Source organism: Schistosoma mansoni, chromosome 1 (genome assembly GCF_000237925.1).
Source record: "Schistosoma mansoni strain Puerto Rico chromosome 1, complete genome".
Classification (NCBI taxonomy): domain Eukaryota; kingdom Metazoa; phylum Platyhelminthes; class Trematoda; order Strigeidida; family Schistosomatidae; genus Schistosoma; species Schistosoma mansoni.
Genome location: NC_031495.1, coordinates 48,615,149 through 48,641,668, shown reverse-complemented (window position 1 = coordinate 48,641,668; position 26,520 = coordinate 48,615,149). Strand labels below are relative to the sequence as shown.

At 38.8% G+C, this 26,520-nt stretch overlaps 2 protein-coding genes and 1 non-coding gene across 4 annotated transcripts in view; 2 read left to right on the top strand and 1 right to left on the bottom strand.

Moving 5' to 3' along the window:
- Positions 1–7,325: 7,325 nt before the first annotated feature.
- On the top strand, positions 7,326–10,114 carry Smp_147940.1 (putative lipin; the record flags this gene model as incomplete). 2 transcript variants are annotated; one of them, XM_018794664.1, is made up of 3 exons in its annotated part: positions 7,492–7,529; positions 7,575–8,892; positions 8,928–9,848. In XM_018794664.1, exons 1-3 carry the CDS (start codon positions 7,522–7,524, stop codon positions 9,846–9,848), a joined length of 2,247 nt encoding a protein of 748 aa, XP_018649055.1. In that variant the 5' UTR covers positions 7,492–7,521. The 2 variants fall into 2 exon arrangements, with proteins under 2 accessions (XP_018649054.1, XP_018649055.1); XM_018794666.1 differs by having other exon boundaries at positions 7,326–8,892; positions 8,928–10,114.
- A 61-nt stretch (positions 10,115–10,175) lies between these two features.
- Smp_147930 (putative acyl-coenzyme A binding domain containing) overlaps positions 10,176–26,520 on the top strand; it is a gene marked incomplete at its 5' end in the record, with an annotated part of 19,589 nt that continues 3,244 nt past the window's right edge. The window contains 4 exons of the mRNA XM_018794663.1: positions 10,176–10,295; positions 18,759–18,823; positions 21,646–21,742; positions 25,754–25,936. Of these exons, the coding sequence (XP_018649053.1) occupies positions 10,176–10,295; positions 18,759–18,823; positions 21,646–21,742; positions 25,754–25,936 (465 nt within the window). The remainder of the gene's footprint in view (positions 10,296–18,758; positions 18,824–21,645; positions 21,743–25,753; positions 25,937–26,520) is intronic.
- On the bottom strand, positions 26,339–26,410 carry Smp_tRNA_01355_Pseudo_CGA.1.1. Its single transcript has one exon. It is a non-coding gene (tRNA).

The window sequence follows — 26,520 nt, the reverse complement described above, 5'->3', positions numbered from 1 at the left end:
TCCTGAACATGTGTGCTCGATCACATGTAAAAGCCTACGCACTTAATAATCCACCTAGCTGAAATGTCAGTTACTTAAGTATCGCTCGATGAATTGCCCGCTTTTTCATATATAAACATATATATGCTTAAATCTTTTCAATTCATTGGACTTTGAATCCACATCTGTATTCGCTTGCTTGCGCTCATTGGCATTTCTGCTCAGATTCCCTTGGTGCGCTTGTAGTTTTGTTATCCGCGCAACACGAATATCAGCGTTTTGTGTTGCATTCTGAATTTATACACCGTCGGGATTTAAACAATAACATTTATCAAGGCGATCGATGAATGACGCCTAAGGAATTATCTCGAAGTCAAACCATTACGGCAGGACCAGGCCTCGATGTTATCGGGCTAGAATGACGTGAGTTCAAGTGTGGGGCGTGGAAGAGTCTGAATCTTAAATAGCTTAGGTGTCTGTTCCGTCATGATGAAGATAAAATATACAAATATGTGATAAAACATATCCAAAAATATGAAAACGATATTACAATATGTAACTCCGCCTGTAGCTCTTCTAGAGTTACTGCTGGTCCCAAGCCCACACAAAGGAGGAGGGTTGGGCATGGGGTTAGCTACCTCATCCCGTAGAAAAGCTAACTCGCTAAAAAAATGCTAACCAGAAAAACTAATTCAAACCATTTAAACTCTGCCCTGGGAGTTGAAGGAATAATTATGAAGTCTCATGATGAAAGCCGAAATTCTTCGGAAGTCACGAGACCGACGCACCTTCTAACAACCAGAGCAACACTCTTTATAGGTACATGGAACGTCCGGACAATGTGGGAGAAAGGAAAGACCAGCCAAATAGCAATGGAAATGAAGAGATACAACTTGGCAGTACTCGGAATCAGCGAAACCCATTGGACACAAACTGGACAACAAAGGCTAGGTACAGGAGAGATGCTGTTGTACTCCGGTCACGAAGGGGAAAATGCTCCACACACTCAGGGAGTTGCTCTAATGCTGTCCAAAGAAGCACGAAATGCACTTGTGAGATGGGAATCTCATGGACCCAGGATAATCAAAGCATCATTCAGAACAAAGAAGGAAGGGATCACAATGAACGTTATCCAATGTTATGCATCCACCAATGATAGCAACGACGATGATAAAGATCAGTTCTATGAACGGCTGCAATCAATTATAGAGAAGTGCTTACGAAAGGACCTCACCATCCTGATGGGAGATCTAAATGCTAAAGTTGGAGTGGACAACACAGGATATGAAGATGTAATTGGACGACATGGATTAGGAGAGAGAAATGAAAATGGGGAGAGACTAGCAAACCTATGTGCATTCAACAAATTTGTTATAGGCGGCACAATATTCCCACACAAGCGCATACACAAAGCTACATGGATCTCACCGGACCACACCACAGAGAACCAGATAGATCACATCTGTATCAACAAAAAATTCCGAAGATCAATGGAAGATGTGAGAACCCGGAGAGGAGCTGATATAGCTTCAGATCACCACCTGGTTGTGGCCAAGATGAGACTGAAGCTAAAGAAAGACTGAACAACTGGACAAACAGCACTACAAAGGTTCAATACAGCCTTCCTTCGAGATACTGACAAGCTCCACGAATTCAAGATAACTCTCAACAACAGGTTCCAAGCTCTACAGGATCTACTGAATGAACAATAAACTACTTTGGAGGACAACTGGAAAGGGGTAAAAGAAGCACTAACTTCAACGTGTCAGAAGGTTCTTGGTCCTAAGAAGCATCATCACAAGGAATGGATCTCTATGAGAACCCTGGACAAAATTCAAGAAAGGAAGAACAAGAAACTAGCAATTAACAACAGCCGAACACGAGCAGAGAAAGTCAAAGCACAAGCAGACTACGCAGAAACAAACAGGGAAGTGAAGAAAAGCATTAAAGCCGACAAGCAGAAATACATGGACGAACTAGCAACGACGGCGGAAAAAGCTGCAAGAGAAGGGAATATGAAACAACTATATGATACAACGAAGAAATTGGCAGGAAGATATAACAAACCAGAGAGATCAGTCAAGGACAAAGAAGGAAAGACAATCACTGAGATTCAAGAACAGAGGAAAAGATGGGCAGAATACTTCGAGGAACTGCTGAATAGACCAGCCCCATTGAATCCACCGAACATCGAAGCAGCCCACACTGACCTTCCAATAGATGTCACTCCACCAACGATCGAAGAAGTCAAGATGGCCATCAGACAAATCAAAAGTGGGAAGGCGGCAGGACCTGACAATATACCAGCAGAAGCACTGAAGTCAGACATTGAAATAACTGCAAATATGCTTCACATTCTGTTCAAGAAGATTTGGGAAGAGGAACAAGTGCCAATGGACTGGAAAGAAGGATATCTCATCAAGATACCAAAGAAAGGAGATCTCAGCAAATGTGAGAACTACAGAGGCATCAGTTTGTTATCAGTACCAGGAAAAGTTTTCAACAGAGTGCTGCTGAATCGGATGAAAGACGCAGTAGACGCCGAACTTAGGGATCAACAGGCTGGATTCCGTAAGGATAGGTCGTGCACAGACCAGATTGCGACACTACGGATCATCGTTGAACAATCAGTTGAGTGGAACTCATCACTATACATCAACTTCATTGACTATGAGAAGGCGTTTGACAGTGTGGACAGGAGAACATTATGGAAACTTCTTCGACACTATGGAGTTCCTGAAAAGATTGTCAACATTATCCAAAACTCATACGATGGACTACAAGGGAAAAGTGGTGCATGGAGGACAGCTGACAGATGCATTTCCAGTAAGGACCGGAGTCAGACAAGGCTGTCTACTCTCCCCATTCCTCTTCCTTCCAGTGATTGACTGGATTATGAAGAATTCGACATCTGAGGGGAAACACGGAATACAATGGACTTCTCAGAATCAATTAGATGATTTGGACTTCGCAGATGACCTAGCCCTCCTCTCTCATACACACGAACAAATGCAGATGAAGACCGCAAATGTAGCAGCAGCCTCCGCATCAATAGGCCTCCACATTCACAAAGGAAAAAGCAAGATTCTCAAATGCAACACGGAAAACACCAACCCAATCACACTTGATGGCGAAACTCTGGAAGAGGTGGAAACATTCAAGTACCTGGGGAGCATCGTTGATAAACAAGGAGGATCGGATGCAGATGTAAAGGCGAGGATTGGCAAAGCAAGGGCAGCATTTCTACAATTGAAGAACATATGGAACTCAAAACAACTCTCAACCAATTTCAAGGTCAGAATCTTTAATACGAACGTCAAAACAGTCTGTTCTACTGTACGGAGCTGAAACGTGGAGAACTACTACGACCATCATCAGGGAGGTACAAGTATTTATAAACAGTTGTCTACGCAAAATACTCAACATCCATTGGCCGGATACAATCAGCAACAGCGTTTTATGGGAGATGACAAACCAGCTTCCAGCTGAAGAGAAAATTAGGAAAAGACGTTGGAAGTGGATCAGACATACATTAAGGAAATCACCAATGTGCATCACGACTCAATCCGTAACTTGGAATGGTGAAGGGAAGCGGAAAAGAGGAAGGCCAAAGAACACACTACGCCGGGAAATAGAAGCCGATATGAAAAGGATGAATGTTAACTGGAAAGAACTGGAAAGGAAGGCTCAGGACAGAGTTGGATGGAGAATGCTGGTGAGCGGCCTATGCTCCTCGACGAGGGGTAACAGGCGTAAGTAAGTAAGTATTACAATATGTAAAAATAGAAGTTAAGGAGTGATGTATAATGTTACAACAAGGAATAGACCCACGGTTTATTGTTTAGTGTACCAGACGACGTCGCTCTCAGTACTAAAGATGTCACAGGTGTTCGAAGTTTGACAATGCCTTAACCAACAATACCTTTATAATCAAATTATACCAACCCAGTGAAATTGGAAGTCAAAGATGAGGAGGTTCGGATATATATTTCGAAATTTATCGATATGTCGAGGAACATTTCGTTTAAGCTGACTGATAGTTGTAAAGAATGTGTAGCACTACTGACTCGCTCGAGTTCTGGTATGGATGTGTGACCGAGCGCCTTCGGCTAGATGGGCTCAGTACAAATGATGAGGTTAACATCAATGTCGAAGACTTACAGAACTATTTGTTTTCAGGGTTTATCTAGCGCTGCGCATTTACCGCGTTGGATGTAATTATGTTAACCACAGTATGAACAGCGTTAATGAAGTCCATACTTAAAGACTATGTTCAGACTGCAAGCTGTTGTTCAAGAGGTTAGTATAAACATCCTGATAAAAGAACCGAAAATATCCAAGTAAGAAGCTTCAGGATTCCCAAACTTAGTGTACATACTTCTGTTGGAGCAGTTAGATCTTTACACTCGATCTTTCCACAGATTAAGAGATGACCTAGTATATTTGTGTGGAATATAAAAAAGTGATTTTTGACCTCTATTTCATTTTCCTACTAGATCAGGACAACTCAGAGGACACAGAATGCAAGTTTGAAATCCAAGATTGAACAAAATGCCAGTGATATATAGGTTTTCACAATGGGTTATCAACTCTTGGTACATACTACCGGAAGTAGTGTCCATACTTCCAATCCAGTTATTCATGAGAAACCTAGACACTCAAAAGAGCTTAATGGAACAGGACGAATTCAGACTTTGAGCCTTCTGTATACAATACACTCAACCGGAAATATGAGCTATTTATATCTACGTCATTTTTGTTTGGTACGAAAAAATCCGTTAATATTGGCAAGAGATTATAATGAACAAGCTGAAGCTGTATAGGAATATTTCAGTAAAGTGCTATCTATCAATAATGAGGAAAGATCAACGATTAATTGTGATTTGGAGCGGCTTGTTGATGGATCCTGTAGTTGTTCAGAAAGTTACTCTCTTAAGACTATTTCAGCATCTCAAGCCTGACAAGTTTAGTGGTCCAGACGATGTTCATCCTAGGACTACGAATGCCATGTCGGATCTAATTTCTAATTACTGCTTGATATGTCTCTGCGGCAGTCCAAACTACCAAGAGACTGGAAAGACGGAGTAATTAGTCCGGTGTATAAGGAGGGAAGCGGAAACTTAGTAACTACCGACCCGTTAGTCCAACCGATGTAATTGTCAAACTAATGGAGATTATTCGGATGGCTGTCATAAACTATGTGGAAAGACATAATCTTCTATCCGGAGAACAACATGGTTTTCGGAAAGGCCTGTCTGCTTGACAATTATGATAATTGCAAGAGAAGACTAGGCTACAGCAAAAGATTGAAATATTCCTATGAATGCAGCTTTCATAGATTTAAGTAAGGCCTTCGATAAGGTCATATTATTCGGGTCTTAAATAAAAACTGGAATGTTTTGGAATTTGTTATAAGGTCATAGATTGGATAGAGGACCTTTTCAATGATAGGAGACAGAAAGTAGGGGTAAATAGAGCTCGCTTAGCGTAGAAACTCGTAAAAGTGGAGTTCCCCACAGTACTATTCTTGGTCCTCTTCTCTTTTTACTTTATGTAAATAAATTGTCAACTGTAGCAAAATCATTCGTTTAACACTCCTTCGATGGCATAAAGATTTGGAGACCCATCCATAGCATGTCGGATAGAATAATATTACAGGATGATCTCAACTAATTTGTGGCATGGATGAACAGATGGTAGCCAGAAGTAAATTCTAACAAGAGTGTGGTGATGAAATCACATAACTAAGATGATTTATATCACTATACAATACGTGGATTTGTGTTACCCCAAATAATGGACTATAAAGGTTTAGGAGTCCGGTGGACTAAAAATTATATTTGCTCAAAAATAGCAATAAAGTTTTTGATATTATTTGTAAAATAAGTTTGTTATGCCCACCTCCACAGGAGTTATAATAAGCAGCGACCTCAAGACTACGCGTAACTGTGTGGCCGTTACTACCAAAAGCTTTAGGGTGTATATCATCAGTGTTAATGATCTCTGTCGAATGATTGGGGGCCTACTCAAGTTCGACGGAAATGGTGTGACCAACAGCTAACGTCGAGATCAAACCTCACGGTCAACACCTTACGTGGATTACCATGGATGCTTTGAAGATCTGTAACCCAAAGCACGTTGTTATGGAAATATATTGGTAAGAATGAGTACCTAGAAGATAGCAAGACCACCACCGCATGCGCCAACCCATCGCATACGATCGACAGATGATATGGCTAGGACTCAGTGACATTTCACTGGCCCTACAAAGGTATTACGAGCTATTCGTGGGTCTTTCCAGTATTTGGACGAAAAAATGTTTAGATTAATATAGCTGCAAGCGTGAGTCGATTGAAGCTAGACCACTACTATGAAAATACTAAATCTCCACAAAACCCCTTCTGATAATAGAATAATACACCCGAATTTCGTGAGACCACACATTTGGAATATGGGATTCCAGCAGCGAGTCCTTGTTTCAAGTATGAGGTGGATATGCTAGAATGAGTCCAGCGACGAGGGACTAGAATGGTAAAAGGCCTATCTGGCCTATCTTATGAAGACAGACTGAGACACCTCAACTTATTTCCGTCATCTTATCGTAGAATACGAGGTGATCTAATATTGGCTTATCATATACTGAACGATGACCTTGGTATTAACGTCTTATCTTTTCCTTCCTTTTGGGACTGATCATTGCTGGAATTCGCTGCCGACTGAGCTAGTCCAAGCGACTTCCCATGAGTCCTTTAAGAGGAAACGTGACTTATTCTTAAGGACTAAGGATAACATATTATTTTGATTTGCCAAATTCTTCTTTTCCTCTGTTATCGTTAATATACCTAGGTTCTTGCGTGGAGGTATTGATGATCCACTGCTACTAGACACAGAAGCCCGTTAAGCGAAAGCTTCTATTCCGTTCTCAACCATTTGAACCATTTGAGAAGACATTTAGGGAAAGTCCGAAAAACTAAGATCAGATCATCTACGTCTGGAGTTTCATTTCTCGCACCGAGTAGTGAATTACTAGAATTCTCTACCGAAACACGTAATATCACCACCTTCTGGTGATAAATTAAAAACGAGATTGAACCTCCACAGTGTTACAAACTGCAAGGATTAATATAGGTCGATAGACCTATGCCTATTGCTGAAGACTGATCTCTTTTGCGTTATAAAGTACAAAGACACAGGTTAAAAAAAGATGGACCAGGATATAAGTGAACCAAGTGTAAGCAATCGCAAAAATTTTTAAAAGTGAAACCATGCGTCCACAGGAATAGCTCTATTCGGATCGCTCAATAGTGATGAGTTGCAACAGGCGCTTTGTTTAATGTGTAATTGTTATTGCGCTAATTACGTATCTACCAACCTATATGGTCAGTTTGTGATCAAATGTTACTTTCAATCGGATTGTTTTTGTTGTGCTTTTAACTTCAGCGTTCCGCAACATTTTTTAATGTAGCACTAGAAACGCTTTGATATTGAGTAAAAAATTCGTTGGTCCAATAAAAGCAACCGACAGTATATTTGGAGTAAACAATGTCGTGGTATGCTAACAGTTCTAATTATTCTTCACTGTAATCTATATTAAGGAAATCTCTAGGGCGTTTGCTGTCAGGAATTAAAGGAGCTTACAATGATATAAACCCTGCGACGCTAACTGGAGCTATTGATGTGATTGTCGTTCAACATAAAGATGGATCTTTTACCTGTGGACCGTTTCACGTTCGGTTCGGAAAACTTACAGCCTTCTCTCCCACTGATAAGACTGTTGAAGTCTACGTCAATGGTGAATTTGTCGACTTTTTACAGATGTCTTTAGGAAGTGCTGGTGATGCATACTTTGTAGACTGTTCTAGTTCAGCAACAGATGAATTTTTAACGACAGATCCTGATGACTGTCCAGAATTTACATATGATGACTCATGGTCCGAGCTTTCCGTGCGGCGTCACTCACGAAAGGTTCGACGGGACTCAGCAATGAGTGAACCGGGTACGGAATCTAACTTAATAAAAGAAGATATAGATGAGTTATGTGGGACAAGTTATGAAGTTTCGTCCGATTGTGAAGCCTCAATTGATAGGGTTAGAGACTCCCGAAAGTGTTGGAATTCTGTTGGTGATAAATTTGCTTCTGACAGCCAGTTGGACGAAAGCTTAAAAGATACTGTAAGCAATTATAGTTACGATTGGAATCTGACGAAATATCACCCACGTGATAGCAGTTCACGTGTCGTTAAAGATGTTACGAAAAGTGATGTAGTACGGGAGCCTCATCTAAAAAGCTTTACACATGAAAAGGAAGTGTACCTGGAAGAACTAGTTACAGCGGAAGTCGATCAAAATATTAAAGAGGTGTATATCTATCCCCCATCTCACGGAATTTTTCCACCTCAATGTCAAGGATCATACAACACTAGTGACAGCAACTGTGTTGACTACGGTTATCGTTCCGACAACGAACACTCTCCAAGAAGCATGTCACCCGTCTATGCCCATGATTTGAGTTTAAGACTCTCGTTATGTGGTGGTTTGTCTTCAGATAATCCTTGTTCTGAGGGGAAGTTTGTAGAGCACATAGTTTCTTATGAAGAATTTATACGTGACCCCAACGCTATTTTATCTAATCCCAATCTTGTTGTTTACTTCAATGGGCGTTATTGCAATTGGCAAGTAGCTGCTCCTTCTATTGTCAGTTTACTCGCCTTTCAAACACAACTACCTTATCTGACTTTGCAAAAGCTAGAGAACCAGTACTTACCCAAAAAGCAGTCTCGACGTACCTCTTGGTTCAGTTGGGGTGCAAGTCAAACACGAACTGCTGCTACAAACTCCGTAATCCCCGCTAAAGAAGTTGATAATGCTGAAGAAAAACGGCTTGATTCCAGTTCCAGTTCACAACCACCTCAGGTAATTTTGTCTTTAAAGTTAACTAATACTTCTAGGTACACACCACGCACAGAGTTAATAAAATTAACAGACTTTCTTCAAGTGAAGTAGCCAGATTGAATCTCAAACCTGGACGAAATGATATTGAGTTTCGTATCACCACAAAGTATCAAGGGACTTGCACGTGTTCAGCTTCTATTTATTATTGGCATTGGTATGACAAAATAGTTGTTTCTGACGTTGATGGGACCATTACACGTAGTGATTTACTTGGACACTTGCTTCCTATGGTGGGTCGTGATTGGACACACTCTGGAGTTGCTCGACTGTACAATCGAGTTCAAAATAACGGCTATCAGTTTCTCTATCTTTCAGCCCGAGCTCTCGGACAAGCAGGTATAACTAGGAGCTATTTAAGACAAGTCGTTCAGGATTCAGCGTCCAGGTTGCCAGATGGACCAATACTATTGTCTCCGAATTCTCTTCTCCATGCCTTCCACCAGGAAGTCATTATTAATAAACCAGAAGTGTTTAAAACGAAATGCCTTCAAGATGTATGTTGTCTTTTTCCGAAGGGTTCCTCTCCACTGTATGCGGGATTCGGTAACAAGGTTAATGATGTTTTCGCGTATCAGAAAGCTGGGATCGAGCTTTGCCGAATATTCACAATTAACCCACGAGGAGAAGTTCGTAATGAGTATCAGTCCCTAAGAAGTACAAGTTATCATGAGTTGGGCGATTTAGTGGACCTTCACTTTCCACCTCTTTGTAAGTACCGGACTACACATATACCACATCCTGTTGACTATGATCCTAGTTGTGTTCTAAAGTCAGAAAATTCGACGCCAGCTGTTGCACATTCACCTGACACATTTGATCGCGTACTTGTTGATTTAACCACATTCTCTAGTTTTTCATTTTGGAAATCTAATTACGAATTATCTTTTCCTCTTCCAAAGACACTGGAGAATTCTTGATATATATATATATATATATATATATATATAAGGTTCTTAAATACATTTTCAAATTGCCTTTCTTGTTGCTCGCTTCCGTTCTAGTAACGTAACTAATTTAGTATTCATCTTGCAAACAAACACCCATATTTTTCAACAGATTTGTCTTTCTGGTTTATTAGAAATGTTATCTTTCACAGAGATTATGATTTTCTATTTTACTTACCAATTGTACCTAACTTTTCGTAAAAATGAACTTTCTGAGACCAATAAATTTATAACAAATTATTTGTACTTCTAATATTATTTTACAATAAAATAACTAAATATGCTGGTTGGAACTTTTAGGCTTTATCGGAGAACCTATCAGTAGATAGTTGTTTTGAACAAGCAGCAGCGCATTTGACTGAAATAGCTTATTCTCTGGACTCCAACACGTTACTCTACTTCTACGCTAGGTACAAGCAGGTCAGTTACCGTTTACATTTTTGTAGTTTGGCTTGTATGCGAATTTTAACAGGATATTTCTACAGCATATTTTCATCGATCCAGCACACCAGTAACCTAAATGTATCTTTTTCTTAGGATCATGCCCTAAAGCTGGATTTCTGTGTATCAAAAAAATCACTTCTTTGTTCCTAATAGGTTACTAACTTGCGCCTGTTACCCTTCATGGAGGAACATAGGCCGCCCACCAGCATTCTAACCAATTCTTTCCAGTTGCTAATCATCATTTCGATATCTGCTTCCGATTCCCGACGCAGTGTGCTTCTTGGCATTCCTCTTTTCCGTTTCCATTCAGCATTCCAAGTTAGGGTTTGCCTCGTGATGCAGTTTGATGATTTCCACAATGTATGTCCCATCCACTCCCACTGTCTTTTCCTAATTTCCTCTTCATCTGGAAGTTGGTTTGATCTCTGTCAGAGTAGGTCGTTGCTGATAGTATCCGATCAACGGACATTGAATATCTTGTGTAGACAATTGATGATAAATACTTATACAGTTTTGATGATGGTTTTAGTAGTTCTCCAAGTTTCAGCTCCATACAGTAGAAGTGTCTTGACGTTCATATTGAAGATTGTGACTTTGATGTTGGCTTGCAGACAGTTGTTTTGAGTTCCATATGTTCTTCAGTTGTAGAAATAGTGTCTATGCTTTGTCAGTCCTTGACTTTATATGTACGTCAGGTCTTCCCTGTTCATCAATGATACTGTCCAGGTAGCTGCGTGAAGTGTTCCACCTCTTCCAGAGTTTCTCCATCAAGTGTGATTGAGTTAATGTTCTCTGTATTGCATTTGAGTATCCATAAGATCCTCTTATCCACACTGTCAAATGCCTTCTCACAGTCAACGAAGTTGATATATAGTAACAAGTTTCATTCAATTGATTGTTCAACGATGATCCGTAGTGTCGCAATTTGGTCTGTGCGCAACCAATCCACACGGAATCCGATAATAGTGTGATGCCTGTGTAGTTCCCACATTTGCTCTGATCTCCTTTCCTTGGTATCCTGATGAGATATCCTTCTTTCCAGTGTGTCCGTTGGCACTTGTTCCTCCTTCCAAATCTTCTTGAATAATAGGTGGAGCATGTTTGCAGTTACTTCTATGTGCGACTTCAGTGCTTCAGTTGGCACATTGTCAGATCCGACTGCTGCCGCTGCTGCTGCTGTCTTCCAACTATTGACTTGTCTGATGACCGGCCTTACTGCTTTCTTCGATTGTTGGTGTAGTGATAGTTGTGGGGATGTCTGTATGTGTTGCTTCGATGTCCGGTGGGTTCATTGGAGCTGGTCTATTCGGGAGTTCCTCAACGTGTTCTACCCATCTGTTCCTCTGTTCTCCAATCTCAGTAGTTTGCTTGCCTTGCCTTGTTTGTCCTTGATCGGTCTCTCTGGTTTACTGTATTTCCCTGCTTGTTTCTTCGTTGTGTCATACGGCTGTCTGATATTTCCTTCTCTTGCAGCTTTTTCCACTGTCGTTGTTTGGTTTCCCACGTATTTCTTCCTGTCAGCTCTAATGCTCCTCTCCACTTGTTTGTTTGTTTTGTTTGTGTGTACTCAGCTTGTGCCTTGACTTTCTGTGATTGTGTTCGGCTGTTGTTAATTGCTGTCTTTTTGTTCTTCCATTGTTGAATCGAAAACAGGTTTCCCATAGAGACGCATTCCTCATGATGATGCTTGTTGCGGTGCAGCACTTGGTGACACGTTGAAGTTAGTGTTTCTTTGATCGCTTTCCAGTTGTTCTCCACAGTAGTTTATCCTTCTTTGAGTAGATCTTGTGAGGCTTGGAAGGTGTTGTTAAGAGCTATCTAGAATTTGTTGAGTTTGTTAGCGTGTCGAAGGACGTGTGTATTGAACCATTGTAATGCTGTTTGTCCAGTTGTCCAATGCTTCTTTAGCTTCGGTTTGATCTTGGCCACAACCAGGTTGTTGTTGTTGTTGTGATGGTGGTGGTGGTGATCTGAAGCTATATCAGTTCCTCTCCTTGTTCCCATGTCTTCCATTGACCTTCTGCATATTTTATTGATGCAAGTATGATCCATCTGGTTCTCCGTGGTGTGATGTGATGAGATGCATGTTGCTTTGTGTATGCGTTTTTGTGGAAATATTGTGCTGCCTATAATCAATTTGTTGAATGCACATAGATTTGCAAATCTCACTGGATTAGCGTTCGTTTCTCCCAGTCAGTGCATGTCATCCTATGATATTTTCATAACTGTTGTTGTCCATTCCGACTTTGGAGTTCAGGTTTCCCATCAGGATGGTCAGGTCGTTTGCTGGGCACTTAGTTATGATTGATTGCAGTCTCTCATGGAACTGATGTTTAATGTCATCGTTGCTGTGATTGGTGGGTTCATAATATTGGATGACACTTATTGTGGTCGCCTCCTTCTCTGTTTTGAAGGATGCCTTGATGATTGTGTATGCATGAGATTCCCATCCTATAAGTGGTTTTCGTGCTTCTTTGGACGGCATTAGAGCGACTCCCTGAGTGTTTGTAGCATTTTCTTCCTCATTGCCAGAGTACAGCAGCATCTCTCCCGAATATTTCGTTTTCTGTCGAGCTTGGTTCCAATGGGTTTCACTGATTCTGAGCACTGTCAAGTTGTAGCTCCCAATTTCCATAGTTATTTGATTAGTCTTGTTGGTCTCCCACATTGTTCGAACATTCTATGTAGCTTTATTAATTGTTGCTGTGTTTGTTAGAAGGGTCATCGGCCTCGTGACTTCCGAGGAATCTTGGCGTTCTCCATGAGGCGTCATAATTCTTCTGAATGATGAAGATGTTTCGACTGGGAGGACATAGTTTGAATGGTTTAAATTGTTTATTCTGGTTATCGTTTTTTTAGCAAGGTTGTTTTCTACATGATGGGGTTGCTGATGCCATTCTCAATTCTCCTTCTTTGTATGGGCTTGGGACCGACAGTAACACTTAAAGAGCTGTAGACAGAGTTCGTAATAATAATAATAATTATTATTATTATTATTATTATCTTTTCGGTAAGACATTAGTTGAGAAGGATCTGTTAAATATATTCGTGAATGGATAACATAAGTTGATCTTTTTAAAATAACATTCGAAGATTCCGCTCGCAAACATAGTTTTACAACTTAAGTAGAGCATTTCTTTTATTTAGTTTTGAACACACCGTTGTGTACATCAGTCAGTCAGTCACAACGAAGAACTTCGTACGTACGTACATCAGTTCGAGTTGCCATAACACATTAGCACAGAGATTCAGTTGTCGAGTCAAATCCCATAGTGGTAGAAGTAGTAAGAGTATAAGCAGTAATCGGGATGATTAGGGTTTGAAGATGTTATTCAAGGAGTATAATCCAGTGAAATAAATTTTGAGAGACGAAAAAGATAGAGACATGAAGAATTCAGAAGATCAGAATTTGGTAGAACACAAAGAGTGGATGCACCTTCGCCATTGCAAACGATTTTGAGCCACGTCATTCAAGGTCTCTAACCATCGGTTATCATCTCGCGGATACCAACAAGGTAGTCTACACCTACCAAAATGTCTCAGTCCACCTGTTAGTGACTTCATGGATTTGTGCCATGTTTTGGTCTGGCCACCCCTATCTTTCTTCCAACCTACTCCTACACCATAAAACATCTCACGTCGGGGCAGTCGGTGGTTGGGCATACGTAACACATGTCCCAGCCATTTCAACTGATGAAGTTTCACTACTTCATCAATCGCTTTGCCATCCTTACTTAGTACCCGTTTCCTAACAACCGCATTACTTACCCAGTGGTCCCAGGATATACGAGCAATGCTTCGAAGACACCTATGATCGAATACTAGTAGCCTACGAATATCCTCTACTCTTATCGGCCATAAAGTAGGACGGAACGAACTGCTGCACAGTAAACCCGTCCTTTGGTTGCTAGACGGATATCTCGCCTACGCCATAAATGGAGCAAGTTTGCGAAAGCTAGACGAGCCTTCTGTATCCGTGCTGAGATTCCATCACACACCAGTGGTGTACCTTTTGTACACCACATCTGAATGAGGTATTTTAATCTAAGTCGGGAAAATAGGGACCTAGCTTGCTTAAGTTTTGAAAGAATGTCGGCTGAAAACAGCTGTACAATCAGTCTTTCGGGTCATTCTCCAGTGTTCAGATTTCTTTAGATCAAGGGAACTGTTACAAAAGTCTATATCTGTAAACTAATTGTGCCAAGGCAAACAAATTTAGTGCATGTTTTTGAGCGTATCGACTAACTGTAGATCCTTCTCGTAACAGACATACTAATGTTTAGCTCTAATCATAGTCCTATGCGTAGGAGTGACACCTGATTACTTTGATGGAGAAATTTATAGCAGACTATGATGTAATCTTAATGTTACGTCCTTGAATCTGTCTACCCACTTTAGTGCCGAGTATAACTTGTCTAATGTAGATTAAGACCTTGACGCGATAGGCTGACTAGCTTAACCTGGAGGCTAGTATGCGTGAGTTCGAAGTGGGGGTAGAGAGACGAAAACTATTCTATCCCTGATTGACTGGCAAGCACGCGGTTCACATCACTTAACGACTAATTTATCTTGACTTTCATATACAATTTAAAGCATACAACAAGTTAAAACGTGAATTGACTTCATCAAGTTGTATATTATGGGTGAACTATGGAAGTCTTGAAGGATAGTGGTCTTGAATTGTCGATAAGACTGACATGCTAAGTAGTATCTGGGAGCTTGGAGAAATCCTTTTCGATTGGTTCTGACTGTCTCAGTTCGTAAGGGAGACAAGAATCTTGTGATAATGACAGAAATCAATCTAACTAATATTTGTCTAATATACTACCCTTCATAAATAGAGCCATGAAAAACCAAGCTCTATTCGACTCGAAAAATGTTTTCGTAATGCTAGTCATTGGGTGATGATGCGCCATAATGATTAAATAAACCCTCTGAAACCTTTTTAATCGACCAGTATTGGCCGAGTCAGAACTGTCATCGGAACTACTAACCTCAAGTAGTATTCATTCCTTCGTCAGGTTACTCATAAGCATGACTATTCTGATTTTTCTATGATTTTTGTCGTACCTAGAAATTCAATCATCAAATGGAACTACATTGATGACATAGTTTCTGTTAACGAAGACGCTAACAAAGAATAATAAGATCACACAGAATGAGAATAAAATGGAACAAAAAGTAGAGAGAAATGAAAAATTCATTTGTAACAAGCTGATTTCAAATATCATTTAAATACATAAGAAGGCTAAATGAATAAAACGTTTTCTTCATAATTATTCACTATCATCTTTGTGTGTGGGCTGGAATAATACACAAATCCTTAGACTGAAACAGGTGATTTAGAGGTCTAATCCATGAGTCAATGAAGCAGTCACGAAATACAGTCCCAAATTATCATTATACGCCATTTGTCTCCTTCGGATCCTGGAGTCTATGTGGACCATTCGTTTGGAATCAAGGTCTTCTAAACTCCCTAGATAGACTTGCTCTACTTACCAACCTGGTCTGAACGCCCTGTCGGGTTTTCATGAGAACACCCTCGTCACATAAAGGCAATTTGCAGGACTTACCTGACAGATTTTATAAACTCGTGACCGTATGATAGCATTTCGATAATGCGAGCCGACTTCTCTCCATCGCCCATACCTAGAAAACCAGTACATTTTACAAGCTTATCATTTCAATTTCTACTTATTTAAAAATGATGGTTGATAGTACTTAAGATTGTTCTTGACACGAACTTTTCTGATTTATGGATACACAGCCTACCATACAGTGGGACAACATAAGTTGTCCGGATGCATTCAAAATTGACATCAGTTGTTTCCCAGCGTTATTTCTAGCAAGGATCTCGTTTTTGTTGTAATTGAATGGAACATATAACACTGGTTTGCGAGTATCTAGATTGAAAAATTAACTTTTCGACATCTGTTCATTACGCTCATTAGCTTGAGTTGCTTTTTCTAGATTGACTACATCCATCACCATTGTATTGACGAAAGTATTCTACAACCCTTTGGGAGTAAAATTTTTAGAAGTGTAAAACCCTAACCCCTTTCTCTTGTTCTCTACCTCTTTCCCTCACTGATCAATCTACAGCGTGGTTCCGAACGGTCAATGAAAAGCCTACTTGCGAACCAATAAAAGCAACGGCTTTTGGATTTGAGCTCTAGTTTGCAATTCTTATTCCCATAGCCATCTGATCTCATGTCTCTTTCAAACAGCGAGACCGATACCATTTTTTAAGAGTTGTTTGTGAGTCACGGTTCTTCAAAAGAAGACATTTGTCAAACATTTAATAGTTGATGAAAAATAAACTTTCTATTGTTTTATTATTCGTGACAACCATCGTAAAGCAAATGATTTGTATGTGAAGTAACTGTGTGAAGTCAAAGGTTACTCACATTGACTGACAACGTCGTCATCATTAAGATTAGTTTCTCAAAATATCCAGCATGTAATAGTTTGGAGAAGCTATTAGCTGTAGATGCGAGTCTTTCCTTCATGTTCCAATGGTGGTGATATTATGTCTATGGATCGTAACCATAAGTTGCCGTTGATTGTTTATAGGGGAAGTCCATGGTTCTGTTGTTTGATAAAACATCAAACGAAAAGGATTCATCCTTTACTGATCTGCAGACCTAAAGCCTCTGTCATAATTGAACTCATGTATTCAACTTCGTGGAAGAAAACGGTCCCACAGGACGTCTTCTACATACATTCCACGGTGCTCAAGCTTAACTTTTACCATTAACTTTGTTTAATCGGTAGTTTTGAAATATTCACAATACATAGTCGATCTCGGAGACAAGGTGTTGGTGACCTAGAGTGTTGTTTCTTCCCAACGTGTGACTAGAATAATTTTATTCTTGTGGGTTGCAGGATGCTCATCATAGAACTTTCTGTAGAACTGCAGGTGTTCAACTTAAAAACTCCAAAAAGAACGAAGTTAGTTGGGTATACTTTCGGATCCTTTCTAAAAAAGTGACCCTAAAATGGCTGGAAGCGCTAATTTTTCATTCATCTCGGGAAAAGTTATTACCTTGTAAATCTCAATTAAGGTGACAGTCGGTATCCAATTCTTAACTCGTTTATTGGCCGATAACTGTACGTTATCGACTAGGATTCATTGTAATGTCCTACCATAGGTCTATCATGACCGTGAACTTTAGAGTTGTAAAAAGTCTACACAGTTAAAAGTGTAAAGGGTTACATTAATAATATATTAAGCCGCTTTTCACTTTTTTACCGTTCTCTGTGTTAGGTTACTAACAGTTTTCCTCCTTTGATAGTTTCATCAACCTTACTATTTCTTGATCGTTTCATCAAGTTCTGAAGTCTTTTATAACTCTATACTATTCTTAGATACTATACACAATCTGCATCTCTATGAACACTTTATTTAAGTTGGGTCGTCATATGCGGCTACATCTAGATGGACGTCCATCGGTTCGGTAAATATACCATTATTTCTGTCATACTCAGATAACTCTTAGTGCAGTAACTTGAAATAACTCAGTCACATTTATTTATAATTTGAAAATAAACAGGCCTTTCAGTTTTCTACCTCCAGTATTTTACAAAAATGTTTCTTATACTTTAGTTGTCTTATCTTTCCGTTCACAACTATAGAACGCCACCCCACCTGCTTCTGCTTGGGAACATTGTGATATCAGTGGCTCAAGACCGAGTATATGTAGACTTGTTTTAATGAGTCGCATCACATTATCATTCTCTGTATTTAAAGAAAAATATGATAGCTTCAATCTTTGAACAAACGTAGCTTCAAGCTTAGGTTACTTCAGTACGTTAATATTGTGTGGGGAGTACAATAATAATAATAATACTTATGTATTCTATACAGGTGGTAATGAAGTACTGATGCATTTAACTTTATACTAAAAACTAAGCATTATAAAACTGAATTCAGCATACACTGGTTTATAATCTGTCAGTAAATATTGCCTGCACTTGAGATTACTGTTGTAACATTATATTTAGAACCAACAGAAGGTAAGTCATTATTCTTAATGTAAAGACTTGTTTTTTACTCATATACACTGCGTAAAAAGTAGTTGTACATGTTAAAATATGAGAGGAGATTCAAACGAAACATAGGACGTACAACCGTCTTGCCATAATCTGACCATAAGTACTATAGTTTGACTAACCTGGTCACATTGATAGCTTTCATAATATAAGCATGATATAAATTCTTCCTAAGTAGATCTTCGTATTGTTTTAAAAGTACGTTGAAATCGACAGATGCAAACTCTGATCGGAATATTTTGCTTGTTCTTCGTATTCACTTAATGTACTGTTTAATCTGTACTATTTGCTTTTGTCTAAAGGATACGCCGTATGAAGGTAATGCAAACTAGTAATTCATCATTTAGCATCCAAGTTTAAAATCTGTTCCCCTTAATTCTATTACAGGCCACTGTTGGCCCATGCAATGTATCAAAACCAGGAATTTTCGATGTCAGTGGTCGAAAAAAATGGTAAATATGCTTCTGATTCATTTATTGTGAATGAAGATATTCAATGGTCCTCATTTTGCTGTACAAATTAAACCTGTTCAAAAATAATTAATGAGAATTTGCTAAATAGTTTTAACAGGTCCTGGATTGTTACCGTTTTACTACTTGTTTTGCATTTATTGACATCCATCAAGTATCTGTGTTTTCAGCAGATATTTTTTGTCTTCCACTAAACTTAAGAAGAGAAAACTCATTTTTAGACTATGCATATAAGCAAGTAGGACCTGATATAAGTACTTGCTAGAACAAGTAGCCTTTTTTCATATCCGGACAATATTGGTTGATCAATAATAAAATGAAAAAAAGTGGTAATCACAATAGATTGATCACTGGGTGGTGATCAATCTATTGTGATTACATCTCAGTCCTACAGGAGGTTGGTCGCGGCCCGGATAGCTCAGTGGATCGAATCCGTCAGGGAGCACTAGTTCCCTCAAGATTACAGGTAAACCTTGCTGACGAGTGCCAAGTAGAAAAAAGTGGTGATTACTCTAGTAGATAGAAATTAAAAATAGCAAAAATGACTGACAAAAACTGGTGATGACAAGTATTCATGATTTGAATAAAGATAAAGTGTAGTCGAATGTGTGACATTGCACCAATGGTTTCATCCTGAATCTTACAATTTACCCATGTTCAACCTACTGCTATACACAGAAGCATATATCGACTATGTGTGCATAACACAAGTCTCAAGGGTCTCAATTTTCTTTATTTTTACTATACATGTGATAAAACGCTTCAACTTAATCCATTTCACATGATTACGGAAGGTGTGTTTCGGTTTTTGTTACTAAATATGCTGATAGAACGAATGGGTAATAAACAAAAAACTACACTTTAAATAGTTGAAATAGGAAATTCATATTACCTCATTAATTCTCAAATTGGTATTCCATTGATATACGTAGATTTTATATATTTTTTAAACTGTGTTCATCTATAAATACCTTTTATTAGTATTTGTGTAAGTTACGTTTTATCCAGGTTAATGGGAATTCAACAGTCGGTACTTTGCAACTTTAATCGGTTTATTTTATATGCCTTACTCTTATCACGGTTAGAGTTAAACATCATTTGAATTAATAATCTAATTTATCTCCAAGTTGGTGTTAAAAGGGAAACAAATATATAATTTAGTGTTGTTATATTTCTCGGTAAAATCAGTTAATTTATTGATTTTGCAAATTATATACACACATTAGATTACTAATTACCCATTAATTCAATCCATTCAAATTTAATAATTGACCGAACATTTAAAATGATATGTAAGTCTTTACTCTTATGGATGTCATTTAATTAGTTGTTAGTGAATAAATTAGTCTCCTTTTTCAGTTTTATTTTCTTCCTTTCGTCAGCATAGCAGTCTCGTTCTGTTGAAATAAGTTGCAGGTAGCGGTTATTCTGTCGTCATAGTAAACAGTTATACCCGTAGTAGTAATCAGCACTTAGTTCTAGCCACAATACTGGCAAATCAATATTGTTTCAGGTCATCACAGCTAGTGTATCGAAGGTACTTTCACTATCTGTAAAATCTAGTTCCAGATAATTTAATGTCTCCTCTACTTTAAGTTAATAATAGGTGTAAATTAAATAATATCTGCCTAGAAATACCGGTAAAATTCTTTCCTTTTTATTTTAAATCCATACATGATCATTGGATTTATATATTATAACCACATATACAAATTTAGAATCTTAGTAAAACCTTGACTGATGTCAGTAAAGGTTACATAATCCAAACTTTAAGCAGTAGATATATAAAAAAAGGACATTAAACAAACGTTATTCTGTATCCCCTCGAAATCGCCCACTTGAAATATGTGAAAAGATACTACCAGTAGAAATTGCGTTGAAAAGTGTTCTTTTTTATTCTTAAAGTAATCCCAGGATAAATTATATGAGAATATAAATTAACTTATTCACCAGGTACGTGTATATAATGAGGTACTACTCGATTGGGCAAACCGAAGTAGGTGGGGCTTAATTCTATTTCAGCATCATTCAAGTAAAAACGATAAATGAACATGTTTGGATTTTTCATACATGTCTTGAAAATGCAACTCTCTTTAGTATAGTGTTAACATTTCCATCAGGAGTTTTTTTGTCCTATTTGGTTTTAAATCAAGGTCTTATAAATTATTTGAAATTAGAATAAGAAATTGATATTTTACAGGATTTTACCGTGGATATCCAAATTTAAAAGACCAAGAGAAATAGGGTTCACTGTAGTCACACAAATTAAGTAAAAAAAACTGAAGGAAAGCAAAGGGATTGATAAAAGTTATATGTATGATTACTGTACTACACACGCAAATGATGTTTTCATGAATCATATGAAGTAAGCTAATGTCTTAACTAAGTTCCCGTAAACAGAAGTTGTTTAACCCAGCAACACAATCGAAATCTCCAAGAATGCTTAAAGCTACTTATAGTTTGAATCTTTTCTCGCGTTTCTTTACAAAATCCCGTGTGACAATCTACAGTTTCTATATAAAGTTCTTCCCAAAGATTTAAAGCAAGATTCATCAGAAATGCTACTCATTCTTTTGATTTATATATTACAACTGATACTCGAATTCATTACCTAATTCTACAGTTCACTGGGTTACTAAGCCCAAGAAGGCATTCAAAACATCCTCAGAGGTGTTAGTGGTCAGTAGAATCCATAAAGTTGAGCCAACATTTTAACTCCTACTGTAAGCCAATACCACAATACAATCGCAATCCATACTCTGGTCATATTTTTTTGCGAGTTTTTTGTTGTTGCTCAATTTCAGGTGGGCGTGGCATGATCTTGGGAATATGCCTGTCGATGAGGCACAAAAGCAGTATATTGACAAGCTACAAGAACTGAATCCTGCATGGAAACCATCGGTAACTATATTTTTCTAATTACCTTAAGAATAGTTTCAGACAGAACGTTTTTGGCTCTTGAATCAATAAAATATTTCGCATTCGTGTTTCTAACTAATCTCAGCTTCAAATTCTAAGGGATTATATTCTTTGTGGAAGCTGATATGTGTTTACACACGCAAAACCAGTATGCATTATTTTCGTGGTAATCGGTGTTCAAACATAAGTAACACATGGCCTAACCATCTCAGTTGATGAAGATTCACCATTACTATCATTCCATAATACCGGATATCCAACCTCACTATTACTTACCCGGTGATCTCAGCAGATGCGAGCAATATTTCCAAGGCATCTGTGATCAAATACTAGTAACTTGCGAGTATCTTCTACTCTTAATGGCTACGTTCCTCAGCCTTAAAGTAAAGTAGAACGAACTGCTGATCAGTATACTCGTCCTTTAATTGATAGACAGATATCTGGCCTGCGCCATAAGTGACGTAAGTTGGAAAAAGCCAAACGAGCTTTCTGAATCCATTATAGGACACCAACCCATTAGGGCTGATCAGACTTCCAAGATAAGTGAAGTTGTCGGCGCGTTTGACTTCTTCCCTCCCTATCCTTAGTTCAGATGTTGACGCAGGCCAGTCCTGAAGCAACAACTTTCATTTAGAGGGAGATAAACGCATCATGAAAATCCCAGCATTGTTGTTCGGTGCTACTAAAAGACTGCATTTTACCAGCATCTTCACCAAACAGAACTATGTTATCTGCATATTCTAAGTCAATAAGTGGACCTCCTGGTAGGAGACCAATTTTCGAAAATTCAGTCAACGAGAAAGTTATTTCCAGCAGTAGGTCTATGATGAAATTAAACAGGCATGGCTGTGTTCCAAATTTTAACGAATGATTAATATGTAGTCGATGCATCCACGATCTGGTGTGAAGCTAGTCTGATTTTCTCGTGTTAACATTTCACAAGTCTTTGTCAGGCGCCCGATAATTATTGAGGCTAGTATTTTAGACGCTATGTTAGTCAAACTGATCCCTCTATGGTTATCGCAGGATGATTTTGGTCGTTTCTTATATATTGGGACAATCAATGATTGTGACCAGTCAGATGGAATTACGTCCAACTCCCAGATTTTAGCCAAAATATCAGTCACCTCAATCGCTAAAAGTGAACTACCATACTTAAAAACCTCTACATTTAATCCATCTGGATCAGCTGCCCTTCTTCGTTTCAGATTAGCTATAGATTTTTGAACTTCAATTAGAGTCGGGGTTCCTATTTCAGTGTTCCATTCATAGTGTTTGGAAATGGTGGGTAGCTGTAGAATAGCTGGAGGCCAGATGAACTGCTCCTTAGTGTTCCGCTCATCGTTCCATAGACTTTTGGTTAACCTAGACTTGATTTGTTTTCGCTCATCATCATGTTCGCAGCCTGATGGGATAAGTCTATCAGTGCAATAGATGTCGCAAAAATCCGCTGGCTTTTCTTGACCCTTTGATTCAAATCCCTATTAGGTTTTGCTTCTGTTTCCACAGCTGTTCGTATACCTTTCCAAGCAACATATAGGTCAGCCTCATTCTCGAAATTGCTTATGTGTGACTCCAGTAGTTCCTTTGAATTTCTCATCGTTGAGTTTAACTCTAATGGTCTTATTGTGACTCTTCAGCATCCAGTGAGGCTCAGGCACATACTTGCCCGTGTTAGAGAATGATCAGAGTCTAAACATTTATTCCAAAATGAGTGGCAGCCTTCGATCGAGCTTCTAAAATGACGACTGATGGCAATATGGTCTATTTGAGTCCATCGTTGGTTTGATGCAGGGGGTCGCCATGTTAGACGATGTCTCTCCTTATGCTTAAAATTAGGGCTTGTTAGAAATAAACGATTATTTGAGCACAGTTGCAGTAGACGGTTACCATTATCTGTTCGCTGAGCCGGAATAAAAAAATACCTACCTGAATGTAGTTCTGTTTGGTTTAAGCAACTTACTTGGGTATTAGAGTCACCTGCTACGAATACTATGTCCAGTGTTTGGCTTTCTGAAGAGGTTCAGAAAGCTTTCTGTAAAATTGGTCTTTCACTTTATCCGGGCTGTAGTCAGTGGGTTCTTACGAAGCCGAACAGCACATAAGCGACTGCTAAAAAGGATCCATTCTAACTCTGGTGTCTCTTCATTCTCAGATAAATCTTCCCTCTTTTACTAAAGATTTCCGTGGGGAGACACAATACAATGAGTTTCATCTCATTTTTCCAACTCTGTGTTCGCACGGAGTATGCTTGCTCCCAAATGCCTTGGTACGGTCGAAATTGGGAAGAGTCAACTCTCCCACTCGAAATGCTCTCACATGGCCACGCGTATACAGACACTGTCAGGGAAGTCTTACTGCCTTCTTGTGGCTGGGGTGTTGTTTACGAGATTGAGAGGACGAAAAGTGAATGTCCGGCGCCTTAACCGGATTGGTAGAAACGGAGACTCCACCTAGAGGAGTTGGAAAACCCTGATTCCAAATTATTGGTACATATGGACTGCAGGATCCTGAGGGAACAAATGGCGTATGAACCTATTGTTTGTCACTGGCTACCATGGGACTGCATCTCCTAACGTTGCCCCACTGCCTTGTGGATTAGAACTTCAGGTCAAGGGCTCCGGGTGTGGCTTCTTAAGAGAACCACCTGCTTCAGTGTGGGCACCCGGACAGTATTCCAGCCCTCACACAAACCGACTGATTTATGTGGCGCATATGTATTTGGTGCCTCCTTGTACCAATGTTTATGTGTTCAAATAAATAAATTCTAATAGGGCTTCTCCTGCCCTCGTACTTAGCACTATGCCCACATCAGCCAGTCCACGAGAACTAGTCATTGGGTCGTCAGATAAACGGAAAGTGTGTCTCGTCAGCTCCCCATTTTGGCGAGGTGAGGTCAAGTGAATGACCGCACTAGGATCCCGTATGCGTGTTTCGGAGACACAGCGTACATCAACGGTACAAGATTCTAGTGTCTTATCCAAGGATACCGTTTGGCCGATTAGACATACGGTACGTACGTTGAAGGCTCCAATGTGTAGTTTGGAGTGAGGTTTCAGTAGACAAAATTTCGTGCACTAGAATCGTTGTCCATGGTGACACTTAAGAATGAAGTATAGAGTTGATATTTGAGGTAGGTGGAACAATAGGAATTGAAGAGAGCAGTTTTCACTTCCCGGTTGCCCACACAGTGAAAGAGTTCTTCTCGAGGTACCTGAAAAGGATTTTGTATAAATAATCTTATCAGGCAAATTGTATATTTTTACTAATTGGCTCCAACTAGCACCGAATTCTTAAGTCTAACAGTCATAACGATCAAGCTATCAATTCATAGTAGCAAGGTTGATTTTATGCCAGTAGTAAAAATTAATTATGTAGTCATATCAATGTTATTGGTGAAATAGCTTGTAGTAAATAATGAAATAGTTTTCAGTGTGTTAAATTACATGATTTCTATATGTTATGTGTACTTTCACTCGATCACCCAGTTTTAAAATAGAGGTTTTTCAGTAACATGTACTGCAACTTGTAGTAGTGAATTTCTAATTCAAATAGTTTGCCCTCTGTTATTGCAACTAACTAAAAGTTGAATTTTCATCTACGCTACTCAGTTTATGAATAAAAGATTAAAGTAAACATAATTTTCATTAGTATAACAACTCTAGTCCTCCGAAAAGCAAAATTTTGATAGTGGATAATCAAGAGGGAGTTGATGTAGAAAAAGGTAGATGTTTTATTGATTCAATCATTCTTCATCCTTACTGCTCACTTTTTCTGACTGTCACGCATTCAATCCCACGTTGATGTCCAACATTTACGACGGTAGATTCTCTGCAAGCACAGGACTGATGTCCTTTAAAAATGCAATGCTTTTAAATATTGAACAAGTTCTACAGTAAAAAAGTGAATACTTATAGCTTACTCAACCAATAGTTAACCAAGTACATGACAGTTTTCACTAATCAAACAAATTTTTTCATATATTGGTTGTAGAATGAGAAACAAAGATCTGTATATGTCAGTCGAATGATCAATTTGGACCCAAATTCAAATGAATCACCACTTGTATCTGACACTGGCCATCCAATTTTTAATATAATTAAACAAAATGATTTAGGGTCTTTAAATTGTTTATTATCAGCCAATAGTAACGAAGTTCATTCAACGGATGAAAATGTAAGGCACTTTTATCAAATCAGAACTGTCATTAAAGTCAACTTTACATATTTTTTTACACCCAGTTCACATATAGTCGACTAATTACTTATTTCCTAATGACATTACAAAATATTCTATTCCGTCTTATAGGTCCCATCTTTGAACTATACATGTCACTTACAATAAGACAAAATTCATATTTGTTTTTAAAATCTTATTATAGAAGAATATTCAGGTGATTATTCAAGCCTAAATATTTATAGGTTTAAATAAAGTGATTATATACCTAAAATTTAACAAATATTCATCATAGTTGAAAGCGTGAGTCAATTGAAGCTAGACCACCATGGGAAACCTGGAAGCACTGGACGGCCGTTTCGTCCTATTATGGGACTTCTCAGTAGTGCGCATCCACGATCCCGCCCCCCTCCGAGATTCGAACCCAGGACCTACCAGTCTCGAGCCAGAGCCCTTAACCGCTAGACCACTGAGCCGGCATCCAACGGTGTTAATGTCTAACTTCAACTGATCCACGAAGTTGAGCAACCGTTCACCAATTGTCTTCAGTGAGTTGATATCTGGAACCAGACGTGGTTGAACTC